The 16,540-nt window shown below is 36.5% G+C and overlaps 3 protein-coding genes across 3 annotated transcripts; 1 reads left to right on the top strand and 2 right to left on the bottom strand.

Annotated features, from left to right (window-relative positions):
• Window positions 1–625: 625 nt before the first annotated feature.
• On the top strand, window positions 626–2,447 carry LOC111614010. Its single transcript, XM_023355388.1, has 3 exons — window positions 626–737; window positions 1,991–2,275; window positions 2,443–2,447. Exons 1-3 carry the CDS (start codon window positions 713–715, stop codon window positions 2,445–2,447), a joined length of 315 nt encoding a protein of 104 aa, XP_023211156.1. The 5' UTR covers window positions 626–712.
• Window positions 2,448–2,883: 436 nt separating this feature from the next.
• Window positions 2,884–5,899, bottom strand: LOC111614008 (dimethylaniline monooxygenase [N-oxide-forming] 5-like). Its single transcript, XM_023355386.1, has 2 exons — window positions 5,218–5,899; window positions 2,884–3,932 (listed from the first exon to the last, which is right to left on the bottom strand). The coding sequence occupies exons 1-2, from the start codon at window positions 5,836–5,838 to the stop codon at window positions 2,958–2,960; spliced, it is 1,596 nt and encodes a 531-aa protein (XP_023211154.1). The 5' UTR covers window positions 5,839–5,899; the 3' UTR covers window positions 2,884–2,957.
• Window positions 5,900–8,750: 2,851 nt separating this feature from the next.
• Window positions 8,751–10,395, bottom strand: LOC111614004. Its single transcript, XM_023355380.1, has 2 exons — window positions 10,177–10,395; window positions 8,751–9,205 (listed from the first exon to the last, which is right to left on the bottom strand). The coding sequence occupies exons 1-2, from the start codon at window positions 10,343–10,345 to the stop codon at window positions 9,006–9,008; spliced, it is 369 nt and encodes a 122-aa protein (XP_023211148.1). The 5' UTR covers window positions 10,346–10,395; the 3' UTR covers window positions 8,751–9,005.
• Window positions 10,396–16,540: the final 6,145 nt, after the last annotated feature.

The following is a 16,540-nucleotide window of genomic DNA, read 5'->3' as shown; positions in this document are numbered from 1 at the left end:
ACCGCAAAAATTCCCGAAGTCCAAACTGTACACGGGGCCCCCTAAATTTGCTTACCGCCACTGCCAAGATTCGTGACTCATAAATCAATTATAGAGAATGTAAATAACAGGCATAACAGTGAGACAGGAAATAAATTTTAAAAATAATTTATTTGTATTCTTAATATACGGTGTCTTTATAATTAAAGTTTCGCTTTGATGGCCGTAAAAAGTGAAACTTTAATTATAAAGACCCCGTACTTTAAATCTTAATATTTTAATGTTTAGTCTTTTTAATATTAATATAATGACGATATACTAAGTTGCAAATTTATTTAATCTTCTTTGTTAAAGCTGGAATTTCAATAATTAACGGTGACTAATGGAGTGAATAATTAAGATATCGACGTGACCCGGTACCTTCCGAACGTTGGTGAAACGTTCTCACTAATGAAAGTGAAAAATTTTCATTTGTTAAATGGTACTTTTGGACTCTTGGGTAGTTTAGAATTGAGTAAATAGAAACATACAAGTTTGGGGTACAAACGCGCGATATCTCAATCACGAGACCATTGACTAAAGTTGTTTTACCACGTGACATCTTCAACAAACTCGAGACTAAGTACAAAGTACCGTGTGTTGTACCGTGTATTGTGCGTGTTGTTGTAATTCTTATTTAAAACGTATTTGTTTCATTCATCGAGTAAATTTCGATTATTATAAAGCATTTTAAATGGAGGTGGACAATCGAGTAACGGGTAAATATAACTTTTACTTTCTAATTATTGAAACTGTGTTAATTGTCGGTTTTAGGCATAGATAATACGGTTCTAGTTTTATTTTAGCGCGGGATTTCTATTCAACCGAGATAGAATATGAATAAGCGTGTTTGAGGCTCCTAAGAAAGCAACCTCAAACATGCTTATTCATATTCTATCTCGGTTCAATAGAAATCCGGCGCTAAAATACCAGACCTTAGGCAATGTAAAACTCTCAGGAATTCACGCTAGCGTAGAGCTTGGTATAACTTAAAATCTCCATTGACTAGAGTTTATTGTTAAGAATTTGTAAATTTTTCCACTACTTTTAAATGGAATTTTTCCACTACTTTTATTTAATTCATCTGTTAAGATGAATTAAATAAATATGTTTGTTTTTGAGAATGACTAATCTAGTTTATTATTTCCCATTTAATGTGCTTAAACTTTCTATAGAGCTGTCATAAAATTTAAACACGCTAATTGTTTCCCTACTTTTTAATATAGTTTATTTTTACAAAAATGGAAATCTTTAATGCGCTACTAAAAATTATGTCTGTGCAAGTAGCTGAAAAATGTTGAGACCCGCTGACCAACAGTTCACAATAGCCTACATTTGATACAGTTAGATATTTTTAGCTCAAGTTAGCTATGGAAAAGATCCATTAATATAATGGATCCTTTCCATAGCTAACTTGAGCTAAAAATATCTAACTGTATCAAATGTTCCAGCGGCTGAAGAAACAGATATTAATTCGCTTGAAAAGTATAAAATCTGTAATCTCTATGGAAACGTGTGAAGCGTGAAGTGACTATAAATATCCATTCCGAACATTCTATTCATCCTTACAAGTCATTTTCACTTTATCTGTCTTCTCTTTAACTCTTACAAAGATATTCATTATCACAATTAATTGTTGTCCTTCTACAACTAACTTTTATCACGGGTTTTTAAATAACAATTTTAATATTTATCTCTATTTAATGTGTACCATTCGTTATTCTTCTTTACATTGAAAATTCATTGCGCTGTTTTCTAACTATACTCATTCACAGAAAAGTAGAATAGTTTGTTATTGTTATTTTTCTGTAGTATTGCTATTGTTTAACAAGTTTTACAGAATAGTAGTAAAATAATATAGTATACAGAAGAACAAAGTAGTTTGCTCTACTTTTCACTAAATCATTTTAACTTTAAATAATTCAACAGAAACTACTTCAAACTTCAATCTTATGACCTTTTTAATTTTCAGTCCATTGTCTCGAGGTTGAGGAGACATCAAATAATCGCAAACTATTCACCCTTCGAGAACTACAGCAAATATTAAGAAATTTGGGTTACGAAGATGAACTGACGTACGAAAAGTATGACGAAAAGGACGAATGTTTATCCGAGCAGTTTGATGAAGGGCAATTTTTGGATCAGCTGGACGAATGCCACGAAATATGGTTCGATGCGTGCGAAGATCTGGAGGATGAAGAATTCTGCGAGACTTCTGAAAATTATAAATCCGATTCTTCGCATACTCGCGGCGAAAGCGATTCGGATGAATTATTTCTTATAATCCCCCCAACAGACGGAGAAAATAGATGCTCGATAATAAATTATTCAAAATTGAGTTTTTTGTACGATTGTTGAAAATTAAAAGTTTATCGGAGTTAATTTTTATTAAATCTATTGTTCATCTTTTATGCGTTAAAACAGTTTGAAATTTGTAAAGATGGCGTTTAAGTTATATCAGTGATGCACTTAATGAATTCTTGATGACACACGATACGAGTTACTTGGAGAATATCCTTTGTGATACAATTAATTCGTGCGGTTCTACTCTGTCTCCAATTGCTGGTGCGTAAGAAGTAATTGTAGCGTTTCTTGATTCGTGTGTATAACCCGTGTTTAAAAGAAAATTTTGAAAGAGTGAGAGTTATACGAATTGCGAAATCAAACTAATAACACTGAAAGAGAAGAAAAAACACTTATCTTTTCTAATTCACTTTTAAGCAGATAATCCGCGGGTTATACACGAATCAAGAAACACTATACAATGGCTTCTAATGTAGGGTAGCATTGCCTCAGCGAATTCATTTTATGTACTGCCCGAAATGATTTCCCTACAGAATAATAAAAGCATTGTGTGATGGACACTATTTCGTCAACAATTTTATTGTGTTAATCTTGTGATAAACTTGCGAGTAAACTCTTCCATGTTTACATTAATATTACATAATTTTCGATAGGAAAACAGCAAAAATAACTACAATAAATACAAAATAGATAAAATACGATCGTTGTTCTTCTTGTTCTTGTTTCTTGTAACGAGTCTGTAATGCGTAAGTAAGTCTGTGTTCGTAACTTAAGATAGTTTCTCTGGCTTTACTCCAGGGGTGAGGACCTCGTAACCTATACTGATAAGGTAAACTCGGGCCCATCATCAGAGCCCAAAATAATTCTTGATCAGTAAAGAACATCTTAAAGAAATTCGGTTTTACCCCAATTAACGAAGCGATATCGTCTAAGTAGTTAATGTAATCGGCTTGGATCGTGTGACGTTTAGAATTGTAATACCGTTTTCTCATCTTCTCTAATTGGTTATCGATGTCGCTTCTCATCTGTCTTTCGCTAGGCAACGAAACGTTCTTCTTTAGAACTTGCACAAACCATCTACTTTGCATCTCGAACATGGGAAAAAGCCCTCCGACTCCCTGAACCATACCAATCACCGCAAGAGTGGGGTGTTTCATATGGGGAGGATATACAAATTTATACAACTCGATGTGATTATCCGTGGTATCAATGATTTCTTTATCGAGGAAAGGGAACTTGATCTCGTATCCCGTAGCCAAGATCACCGTGTCGATTTCTGTGACCTCCGAATCGCCTTTGAAAAGTACTCCATTTTCTTCGAAACGTTCCACGTTGTCTTTAACAATTACGGTACCACTCAAAATTCTGTTTGGAAGGGCATCGTTTACCGTAGGATGCTGTTGAAAATACCGATGTTTGGGTTTTAATTGATAATCTTCGTGGTCAAATGTGTGATTAAGGTTACGCTCCACGAACCAGTTAGATATACCCAAAGGTACTAAATTAAATCCAATGTTTTTGAATCGAGTGAGCATCTGATCGTCGACCGGAATTCCGTTTTCTCCAACTCTGTGCATCACCCACGTACCAGTACGCGTGCTGAGGTATACCTGAAATTAAGAAAACAAAGATTTATTAATTAAATAAAATTTTCTCCAAAAAATATCACTGCATATCTTAATTATCATTTATTAGCGACTAAAGTTCAAAAATTATTTACTATCAATTAAATATAATTAGAATTATCTTGTAATGCGGTATGACTGATAAAACAAGATAAAGCTAGCCGATAACTTGTAAACAAAAGATCGGATTGACGAGATAAGGCGACACAACGCAATACGTGGCCAATATGCCGAGGGGTGGGAAACTCTATCCTATTCGAGTGTTAGGCACGTGAAACTACACGCGCTCACCTCTTTGGTGTTGCCTGTACCAGTAACCTTCTTTAGTGGTTTTATCCACTCGGTCTATTATACATAAACCTAATAGTTTAACGTTAATTTCCTTAATTTACATCACTAAAAACTTTCAAATTACATAAAAGAAGTAATTTCAAATTTGTAAACTTAAATTATTGAAATAAAAAGCTAGGTGTTTTATAAGAAAATCTATGAAAGCTGTTCCCTTTAACATAATATAGAGAAAGCCTCTTCGATTATAATCCTCAAGATCTGTACTAATGCATATTAATGCGCTTTGTTATGACGTTAATGGATTCTTTGTATGAAAACACTAAAACAATGCTGATCTTATCCAGGATGTTTTACGCCAGATTATTAAATCAAATCGTATAATTTACCTCCCAAAATTAATATTAAATGCATTTTATCAGTAATATTTTTCACGTGTTTTCATTTAGACTCTAAGTTTACTTATAATAAATAAAATATATAACTTTTATAAAATTTTAATTAGATTCAGCTGTAATTAATATAATTTCTTTATTATTAATATTAACAGTTTAATTTAAAAATGAGATTTTTATCATTTGCGCGTTATAAATTCTAATAATTGAAGATGTGGTGCGTTAACATGACCTTAACATCGACGATTTAATCTACTGTCAAATCTACTTTTAAATTAAAAGTAGATTTAACAGTAGATTAATATTCAGTTCCAAAGTTCATGTTGAAAGAGATGGTCAAAGTTTCTTAACATACTCTTATAAAATATAAACAATGTCTTCAAATGTCTCGTAACTTATTTACTTAGAAATTGAATCCCCCTCCTTGTCAATTTTACATAACACGCAGAAACTACTCTTAATAACTTATCTTGAAAATAGATCATACCCTAATATAAGTTGGCCAGGCCTTCTCTGAATTGCAATTAAATTAATTAATAGAATTGCTCTTAGTAAATAGTAAACGTACATTAAGAAATAACGCTTACCTTACTAGCAACGTTACTTATTTCCACAGCTGCATCACCTCCGGAGTTTCCAACACCGATGACCACTACTTTTTTGTCATTGTATTCCTTGGCAGTTTTATAGCTATGAGTGTGAATGATTTTACCTCGAAATTTCTCCTGGCCAGGAAATTTAGGCGAGTTAGGAAATACGTGATGCCCTATACATATCATAACTGCGTCAAAGTTCTCCTCCAACTTTTCTCCGGTCTTCAGGTTGGTAACTGTAACCTTCCACCTTCCAGTCGAATCGTAATCGTCAGCGGGTACAGTCCTCTCAACTCTATGATTAAATTTAATATGGGGGATCAGCTCGAAATTTTCGGCATACAATTCCAGGTACCTAAACATCATAGTGTTGTGCATGTAATTTGGGAACTCCTTTGGAGCCGGGAAGTCGCTGTACGAAGTTAACTCCTTGCTGCTGTTGATGATGGTTGATTTGGCTACCGATGCTAAACCTTCTTCGTCTTTCTCTCTGTATCTCCAAAGTCCACCTATATAATCGCTTCGTTCGTAACAGACAACATCCAGACCACCCTCTTTGCATGTTTTGATGGCGGTGAGGCCACTCGCACCCGATCCTATAACTGCAACACGCATTCTTCTTTCCAATGTTCGTCTAGTGTGTATGAGAGAGCGAGACAAACAGCAGTGACGATTCACGTTACGTCCTCTTATATAACGCGGGTTGAGATAATACTTGAAATTTATCTTATCACTGTTCTATTTTGATAAATGTATTGCTGAAATACTGAAGCAAGCTAATTTTTTATCTATATAACTACGTTAGAAAGAATACGATTCATATATGAAATAGCATAAATTTAGATACTTTTCGTTATTCTCTCCAGCACCTCTATACTTAGCCGCATCTCCCCCTGCTAATTATTCTCACTTCTTCAAAAATCATATCTCAGAAGGCAATAATATAAATTAGTAAGGTGATAGGAGGGCCAACAAAATATAAAGAAAAATACAAAGAACGATGTGATGAGGCACAACGCATGGGCGATCGATGAAGGCGTGCTTTCCGGAAAGGCTTTCTGTGAGAAACTTGCTCCTATTTAGGTGTTAAAGGCGTTCAAAGGTGCCTTAATATAAATACGTAATTTATAATTAATTTTTTCAACACATCACTGTTATTATTAGCATCATCATCGTTGCAGTCAGGTTGCAAAGAAATTAGCTTATAAATTGGTTTAGGAGTTCCTAAAACAAAATTATTTAGCGATTCGATTGATAAATCCGCTTACTCACGAGGAGTCGATTGCGATAATAGGGCCCAGTCTTAAGTTTCGGTATCTTACGTCAACGAGGGACAGTTTTTACGTCATACCACACGTAAGCGCATCCGTCATAATCTCCTAAGTACGGGAATAGTAACGGTATCCAAGGGTAATGGAAAACCCCGTTGCCATTGGATAACGAATGTAGGACTGTTTCCAGGCTGGGATTTGGAGTATCATTTCAAGACACAATTTACATAAAATATGTAATAATGGTACAGTAATACAAAAACATTGAAAATAATGATTAAAATGTGCAACTTACTGTGTAATATTAATTACAAAACAGAACTTCTTGCATTATTATCTACGTAATGCATTATAAAACATTTACTTCTTATTACAGAATAACATATATAAATTTTAAATTATTTAATAAAATTCTTGCGTATTGTAATGTTTTTGGGCTGCAATTTTAAAATTGCGGACCTATAAATTCCCATTACTCTCTGTCTGCCACGTCTTTCTTTAATTTAGAGGACCGAATTAATGAAAATCCAGGCCAGATATGAATAGCTTAGTGGCCGGAAGCTCCGATTAACTATATAGGTACTTCCGCTCTGGACCGGAAGACGCGTGATTTTTACATTATGATTAAAAATTACATCGATATCGCAGTATTTGTTGGTTAGTTTTAACTACCCTCCGTGGCAGCGGCGCTGACAGACTATGAAAAAAGGAGGGAGGCACGAGTTATAAAAAAAGGGACCTCGTACATTACGCGAAGAGCTTCAAACTCTGATTCAACGTGGGATCGGCACTCCCACAAGGCGACACCGGTTGCCCTCGGGGCTAACTCGGCCTTAAAAATAAAAAATAGTGTTTTGGTCAACATATAACGTTGCGTGGGTCAATGGACAATAAAGTGCAGAATAGGTTAGAAGTCACGAATTTTCTGAGGCTCACTAGGGAATTAGTAAAAGGGCAACCTAGACGAAAAGGGGTGCCCACGTGTTCCAATAGCCCAATGTACGGGCATCTCTGCTTGGTGGTGTCACACAGCCCTATACCCAGGAATAAATCATATGGGAGCAGAAAGGGCGAGTTGAAAAAATTGTGACTATTTTATTGTCGGGAATTTATTACATACTTAATATCTTATTTAATTATTGCTTTTGTGGTTTTTAGTAACACTGCTGATGATGGGCACGTTAGCCCGAAACACGCGTAAGAGTACAGAAAAAATTACTACTACAGGTGATATAATAAAGAAAATTTGTTTTTTTCTGAACTCTCTCTCATCGTTGTGTCAATTTTTTAAATACCAGTAGAAAGTCCTATTAATGAGTAATATCTAAGTAGACAATTAAAAGCATATTTAGAGTTCTTCGCACGCACCCAGGAGAGGACAAAGTTGTGTTCCATCGCGACAAAGCCTCTTCTCGCACCGCGAAGAAAAATGAGGTGTATCTCGAACATCTTAAAGCGTCTACAGATTTCAATTATAAGTATATAGGAATTTCTAATGCAAACAAAAGTCACGTTATTTCAATTGAAAACTCTTCCCCCGAAAGGAGTTAGATAGCGATAGAGTCGTGCGGTCATCCGACAGGAAAAGTATGACGTACAGAGGCAAGCCACTACTAATTTGAGGCGAAGAGCGGATATTTTAAATTAAATTAATTGCAACCCGGCAAAGGGGCGGATTTAGAGAAGTTGTGAAAAGTAATGCAATCTTATCAGTCATAGTGTATAGTATATACAGTACAACTTCGCATCGACAGTAAATTTTATAGCGCTACAATTTAATGCGGTTTAGAGTGGCGTGATTTAGTGATAACGCGTCATTTGTAAAGTTAAATCGGACATTTAGTAATTCAGATACAGTACTGAAAAATTACAGTAGGCCAAGATCAGATGAGTCGGCCATCCACGCCTTATACAGCGCTTTGACTGTAAAATACTACACATTTACAGTGAAAATACTCTTTCGTACTAAATTAACTTATCCCGTCGTAAGCGCATGGTTAGAAAAGATTCTAGTAGTAATTCAAAGTTTACTACATCTATACCGCCCAACGACGATATTTCATAATTTTCTCATAAGTTAAATAAGGATCAAATGTCCCTTATCTAAGTTTTAAAAAGACATTTAATATTAATTTATAACCTAATTCGATCCCGGCAAAACGTGTAAAGCGAGAGAGACATTTATCCACGATACCGTAAGCTTCGAGTAATTAAAAGTTACTTTCTTTAGAAACGATTTTATTTTATAACGGCAAAAACTAGGAAGAGATTATTTCTAGTCTAGAAACAACCACTAAATCCTCGATTTACAACCAGAAAGTTAAATTTATAACATCAAATTTATGAGAATTCGTCGTAAAGAGCCATTCGACACTATTTCTCGCTTGTTTCGTTTTACATTCGCCTAATTAATTAGTTATTAAATATATCGAAAACGTTTTTTTGTCAAATTAAAATTAATAATTTTAATTACATTGAAAAAACTGCAAAATACAATATTTAAGATACCGTTTACCAAGGTTTAGGAAGCGGATAATTATGTTTACGAGGTTTCATAAATTTCAACTGATCGGTATCGATATACGCGAAGGAACGATCGTCGTAATCTTGATGTAAATCTGCCATTGTCTTACTAAGTCTACGAAACTTGTCGGCGGTAGCCTTGTCTATCGCTTCTTTGGTCGGTAAATCTATAAACTTGCGATATCGACCTGCAAAGAAAAAAACCACAATGTCGCGTTATTCCGTTTAAGAAAGGACCACCCGTCGTTAGGCCGCGGGTGGTAGTTAACAAGCTAACCCTTTGGAGACCACTGCGAAAGACACGCTCCAACCCAACACTAAACAGTTTGTTATACCACGTATTGTAAAAACAAAGATCCAATTAAACAATGTATTACTTTATTAATTATTATTACTTTACCGTCCTTATTTACTTTATTATATATTTGTCAACACGAACATTAATCGTTAACCTACAGACTTTCTTTCAAAAAGAATAAGTTATCGGGAACACGTCACAGATGAGTAGTCACGTGATCGAATAGCGCCGACGCGTGACACATTGGAAGCGGACGCGTACGAAGAATGTGACGTTCCGCGACGAAAACAATCTTCAGCAATGGCGTTTTCGAACGGGTACACTCGATAAGTATTCCGACAATTTTTTTGTTCATAGCATATTTATATCGATAATTTCCAACAAATTATGGCCAAATTATACGTGTTTTGGAAATATTCGAATGAAATTAGTCTAGATTTGATTTATTTTAAGGAAGAAAACCTCTCAAATAGCCGTACCCCCTAAACAGCACAAGTGCCGAACATTTCCTCAATTCTTGTGTAAATGCCTAACACCGGTATAATTGTCCCACGTTGACAAATATATAATAGTGTATTAATTTGTTCTGGCGTCGTACATTTTACTCGATTTCAAATCATAGAAAGAAGGCAATCACCGTAAAATATTGTAAAATTTATATTACAAAATTAGCTTACTCATCACTAATGTCGAATAAGCAAACGGATGTCTGTAATTTGTGACTAACTTAAAATTTTATACATTATCTTGTTAGGTTACTAATAATTATAATTATCACGATTTTAAAGTCATAGCTAACGATATTTGCATACTCAAACGCGATTAATAAAAGAGAGTGGTTTAACAACGTACGATACTTACTTTTAATTGGGCCTTCTAGCTCAATTCGGTTTCCAATATACTTCTTCAGACATTTTTCATAAATGAACATGTATACGTTTGTAGCCAGAACTAACAAACTGTACATCCTGAGCGGGACAAAGAAACTCTGGTATGGTGCCTTAATACGTCCGGCTAATGCACCAATCATACGGCCCGTTTCCACTAAAACGAGCTGTCATTGGTTTACTTTTCCAACAGTATTCCTGTGGCTTTTGCGCCCTCCTATTTTTCACCATTATTTTTCGATTTTAAAGTAATTTTTACAAATAATACTTTCTAAAATTTGATTAAAAATAAATTATCGTAAACAATTTTGCGTATATTTTGTACATTAATTAATTATTAATTTTATTTTGCATCCTTTATAATACATTTTCGTGAATTTTTAGTCTTCCGTGTCGTGTCGAATTTACATAAGTGATATTAAACTTTTTTAAACTGTAGCCACCGTTGGTAAAATGACAAACGAAATACGGCGGTATCTCGGTACTTCACAGGGCATGGGAACCTTCCGGCATATCTACACAGGTTCAAAAAACTTCCATCTCCTTACTGCCATTGTGACAACACTATTATTGGGGATGTATTCCACTATGTCTTCGACTGCCCGGACTTTGACCTCCAGCGTGGTCCTCTATGGATGCACTGCACCCGCAACGGCCAGCCATGGCCACCTCCAGCAGACTTTCTATGTGAGACTAAAGAAACATTCACCGTGTTCAACAATTTTATAAACTCCTGCAACATCTTCTGTGGCTCCTCGCAGGGTTGCCCTCTTACAAGCATTTCCTTGCCTGACATTGGTCCATCTTAAACTGGCCACCCATCCCCCTCATCGGTTGGGCTCCACCCTTGTCTGCATTAGTCTGCGGGTTTCATCACTAGTTCGCAATTTCCTTCTAGCATCCAGCTATCATCTTCCACAACTTGTCCAGCAGATAAACCTGTTCCAGCTTCCAGCAACCACAACTCACCGTGTTCGTCAACTACCCGCATATAAGGACCTTCCGACAGACTTTACAGCATCAACACAGCTCGAACAAGGAACCTCTGTGGACTACCCAACTTTTATGTAATACTCTACTTCAAATGTATTTATTGTATAATTATACTTAATACTGTACTCTTCCCAGCCAAATTGGCACCTTGTTTATATGTAAATGTTCCTTTATTTTCAATAAAAAAAAGAATGCGTTTGTCCAGGAAATCCCAAACCCTTCCTTTCACTTTCTGCCTCTTCCACCCCCTCCCCACTTTTTTCTTCTTCCTCTCTAACCTACTTCCAAACTTCCAACCTATATCCCCACCTTTTCTAACTTCCTGGGCTAAGTCGAGAGACAGCCTGCTCATTCTATTCCTACTGAAGGTATCTCGGTACTCGAACAATTCGGTGTGGCCGCGGGCCGCGATATTGTATATTTTATTTTGAATTAATTCTAGTCTTCCTTCCCGTTTCTTTGTTCCTTCTAAGACCTTCTTATCTAATCCTTTTGCCCCTGGGGTAGGATTATCGTTTCCACGTAAATAAGAACAAAAGAGGAAGAGGGCCCTGGGGCAAAACAGACGGTAAACGAGTCACTCCGGGTGCGAGGTTGCCATTCCTAGTATATTTGTACTTTTCGGGTACATTTTGCCCTTTCGAGTACATCGAAAGTACACTTACATTTTTAGTACATTATAATATTTCAGTATTATTTATGGTACAAAATAATATTTCCTCCCTTAACGAAAAAATTACTTTAATAAAGTCTCGCTAGTGTCACCGCTCGCTAATTTGATTTATCCAATCGCAACATACACGTAGCGTATGTCGGTCAACAACGTACGGATAGTTGCGCGTGCAAATGTTACGACTCGGCGGTCCTCTTTCGTACGTTTTGGTCGTCTACGCATTCTCGCGAGGACCTCGACAAAATTTTTCACGCCACGTGGTCCAAACAATTCGACTCCGTCAAACAAAAGTAATGGACAGATGGACTTTTGTCGTCAATAAAATGAAAATAGCCGTTAAGTCCGAGTCGAATTATTACACAAAATAGTTTTGAAAATGTACAGTACAAGTATAAATAATATAAATACTTTTATATTATTTTNCGACAAAATTTTTCACGCCACGTGGTCCAAACAATTCGACTCCGTCAAACAAAAGTAATGGACAGATGGACTTTTGTCGTCAATAAAATGAAAATAGCCGTTAAGTCCGAGTCGAATTATTACACAAAATAGTTTTGAAAATGTACAGTACAAGTATAAATAATATAAATACTGTTATATTATTTTGTACCATTATAATTTAATTCTTAATTATGAACTTTAATTTTGGTAATCTTGGTAAAAGAAATAACTTTTTTAATTTCAATCTGTCCACGCATATTTAATTTATAAATTTTTTTATCCATCACTATAATATTTTTAAAAAAATCAACTTTTAACGTTGTATTTAACAACATCAAAACCGTAGAAACTATTTTCATAAAATCTTTTTATGAAATATTTCATTTTAAATTATTCGGATTTAATAAAGTATTGGTGAATATGAATTTTAACTAAGCACAAAAATTGAGTGTGATAGTATATTAATATTAAAAGTAACCAACCATAGAAACAGTACATTTTGAAGGAAAATAGTACCTTTTTTCAAGGAGCTTCGGTACGTTTTGAAATTTCGTGGTGGCAACGTTGTCTGGGTGACGTTCCGAAGAAAGCCAAAGGAAAAAGCGAGTGCCGGTGACCCGAAGTTAAGGTTAAGGATCGGCAAGAAAGAGGAGGAAAGAAAAGAAACGGTTTCGAAAAAAAAAAGCCGTAAGGACAACGAATAATCCAATGGAAGAAGACAATTTTTCGATATCGAGAAGTAGCCGTATAGACTTTAGAGGGAAAGATATCGAGTTGGCGCCATAATCTCAAAGCGTATATACAGTACGTACCAAAAGAAATCCTGGGTATTTCCATTCTCCCTACATTTTGTTTCCGCATCCACCATCTGTCCCGTACTCTTATTTTTTATTAGTTATAAGATGGATATGAGTTAGACATAAGTTAGTTATATAATTTTTTTTTTGTTATTTTCACGATTGTCACGTGTACGAACCCCGGCGATAATAGAGGGCGAGCCCGTTCCTTTTTCTTTGTGTATAGAAGAAAGGCATAAAGTTTGCAAAATCGGGATTCCGAAAAAAGAAAGGAAAATATCCAGTTCGGAGAGAATAAAGAATACCGCGCGATATAATTGAATTTTGTATCTTTCTTTTTTGTAACTTTTCGTTGGCGAATTTGTAGACGTCTCTCACAACGAACAACCACATCGGTATTCGAACGCAAATTCTGAAAAGGTGTGGCTCGGTACTCGACCGAACAAACGAGACCCGATGAAGATCGACAAAAAAGATGAAATGATCGCGATTCTTTCTTTGTAAGAAGAAAACGCCGTCGTTTATGTAAAATAATTACCACGTAATACAGTGCTTTTAATTGAAATTGTTAATTAATTCAGATTTTTTTGAGGGTGTTAAAAACTACGGCGCGGCACCTAAAATTCCGGCCTTTAGTTGATTACCTATACTATTTCTTGCGCCTAATCTTATATTTCCAACAAAACATTTTTTGAGACATGGAAATCTTGAAATGCTGCAATTTCCATTTCGTCGACAATTAAGCGGCGAGTTTTATCAAGCTTATCCTTGCCATCTTCTTTTACTTTGCCAGATACAACGCTTCAAAATAAAAATTGGTAGATTCTCCTATTTAAAGAACCGTAGGCTCGAGCTGGATAACGGGTTGATATAAGATTTTCTGTAGGAAAGCGTGGGTATGAATATCTTAATTTTAATTCTGCCCAAAGTGGCGCCTCGAAGACATCATCCGGCGCGAAACGGTTTATCATCTTTTTCGATCGGGTTCTTTACATTTACTCTAATTACAGCGTATTATTTTACCGAGGTTGATCAAAAACTAAGGTTACGAGGCCGATATTCCTGAAGTTTCGTTTGTTATAGAGAAATGAGAAGTGTCCGTGTCCGGTAATTCCAATACGTGCGGTTGGCAACTGCGCGGAGTTTCGACTACCCACCACCTACAGCGCTAGTTGTAGGTAAACACAAATGGTGACTCGTTTGGAAAACCGATCTGGTGAAGAAATCCGCTGTTATTCGATTTCTGTGGGCGAAACGCGTAACCGCGGCTGAAATTCACCGGCAGCCGGTAGACGTTTACGGAGACTGTAATGTCTCCTCGGCGTGTCGCAGAATGCTGTCGGTAGAGAAACGTCACCAACGAAGATGGCAATGGCCGACCCAGCACGACATCGATAGATGTCAACACAGCTCGCGTGGAGAAGCCGATTCGGGACAACGGGAGAATCGCGTTACGCATATGACGGTAGAATTGAGATTGTCGTTCGGAAGCGTTCGTCACATTGTTCACGATATTCTGCAGTACTGAAAAGTTTGTGCCCGATTAGTTCCACGAAATCTGTCCAATCAACAAAGAGAAGCGCGTGGAGGAAAGTCTGCAACTTTTGCTACTGTTCTCTACGGAAGGGAACAGTTTTCTTCACCGCATCGTCAGGGGTGACGAAACATGGATCCACCACTACACCCCCAGCAGTAAATGGTAGTCGATGGAGTGGAAACACGCTTCCTCTCCAAAGATGAAGTTTAAGGTGACGCCATTTGCCGGGAAGGTGGTGACCACAATGTTCTGGGACAGCGCTGGTGGAGTTTTTGGGAAGAGGGCGCACAGTGACCGTTAACCTATATTGCGAGATCTTCACACGATTGAGCCGAAGCAATGAGGAAACGGCCATGACTTCTCACCGAGAGCGTCATCTTCCTTCGTGATAACGCGAGACCTCGTACAGCCCAGAAGACCACCACGCTGTCAAAGCAGTTTCTCTGGGACATCATCGACCATCCTCCCTACAGCCCGGACCTCGTTTCGAGCGACTTTCTCCCGTTTCCTCACTCGAAGAACCTAGCGGGACGACGATTCGCTTTAGACGAGGAAGTGAAACACTTCGCGACAACAGGATTTTTACCAGAAGGGAATTTTCAAACTCATCACACGAAGTGACAAGTGCCTAAACCGATATGGAGACTATGTCGAAAAATAACAATGTATGTGTATTAGTTGGCTGTATGCAATAAAATGTACAATTTTCACTGTAGGCTTTGTAACCTTAGTTTTTGATCGTCCCTCGTATTTATTTAAATATAGTTTTTAAAACTTTTTGCCCCGTGGGCACTAATAAGACCTTTTTATTTAGCAAAACCACAATGTTGAAGCCGTGTGTTGAAGAATGGATCACCACCCGAAAATTTTCTGGGTTTTGATCTCGGGTCCACAAGAGCGATAAGCTACCACTTTGACCTCTCGGCCATTCGGTCAAATTTAAATATAGTTACTCGAAGTTTAAAACTTCTGAGCGCATAAACATTTTTAATTAATATTCAACGCGAAAATTACAGCAAACACGTGGCAACAGACCGTAGTACACCGATTTGACCTAAAATGGCTCCCAAGTCAGTCCGGGTTTAAACTTACATAGACAGACACCGATCTGTTCACCGGTTCGCTTCTGACCAACGAACGGAATGTCGCGGGGAGTTTTCCGAATTCTGTCGCGTGTCTAATTCTTAAACAGGGAAGCAGTTTGCCGTAAAAAGGTCCTTCCGGAAGGCGTGATATTAACTGCAATAGATTAATCAACGATTCTGGCTTATTTAAGAATAGTAGTAGTCTGCTACATTTCTTCAGGCAAATTCAGTATATATGGCGCGATATTGAAGATATTCGTAAATTCGGATTATTTTGTATCAAATACTTTCTAAAATTCGCCCACGTCTTTTTACCAATAGACCACCCGAGTCGTGAAAATGACCGAGGACCACGACGTAAATTTATCTTTTTCTTTCAATTAATTTTACATACTCAGTTAATAACGCAAAGTATGTTTGCCACATAAAGCCCGAGTATTAATTTATAAAAAAAGAGAATGTTTTCACTTTACAATCAAAATAGACACGATTCCTCTTACAGCCGAAAAATAAAGAATAGTGATTTTATTGTATTTTAAATGAGTCATTACTCCGCAAAAATAAACCGTAATACTAAATTATTAAGAGGGAAAGTATGGCCCATCGGTCAAACACGACCCCGTCAAAATTTTTACACTCGGGACCTCGAAACATCCCATATTTTTTTTGTTTTTGCACGTATGGATGTGTCCGGAAGGACAATTTTGTTCACCCTCTTTGAAAATTAATATTTCCTTTGTCATTTATCGAAAATTTCTGAAATTTTGCAGGAAATTTGTGTATTAGAGGGATTGATGCTATTAAATTTT

The sequence above is a fragment of the Centruroides sculpturatus genome, unplaced genomic scaffold (genome assembly GCF_000671375.1).
Source record: "Centruroides sculpturatus isolate CEXI.00-Female unplaced genomic scaffold, Cexi_2.0 scaffold1923, whole genome shotgun sequence".
Lineage (NCBI taxonomy): Eukaryota > Metazoa > Arthropoda > Arachnida > Scorpiones > Buthidae > Centruroides > Centruroides sculpturatus.
The sequence above is the reverse complement of the archived record's forward strand: the minus strand, read 5'-3'. Positions and strand labels throughout refer to the sequence as shown.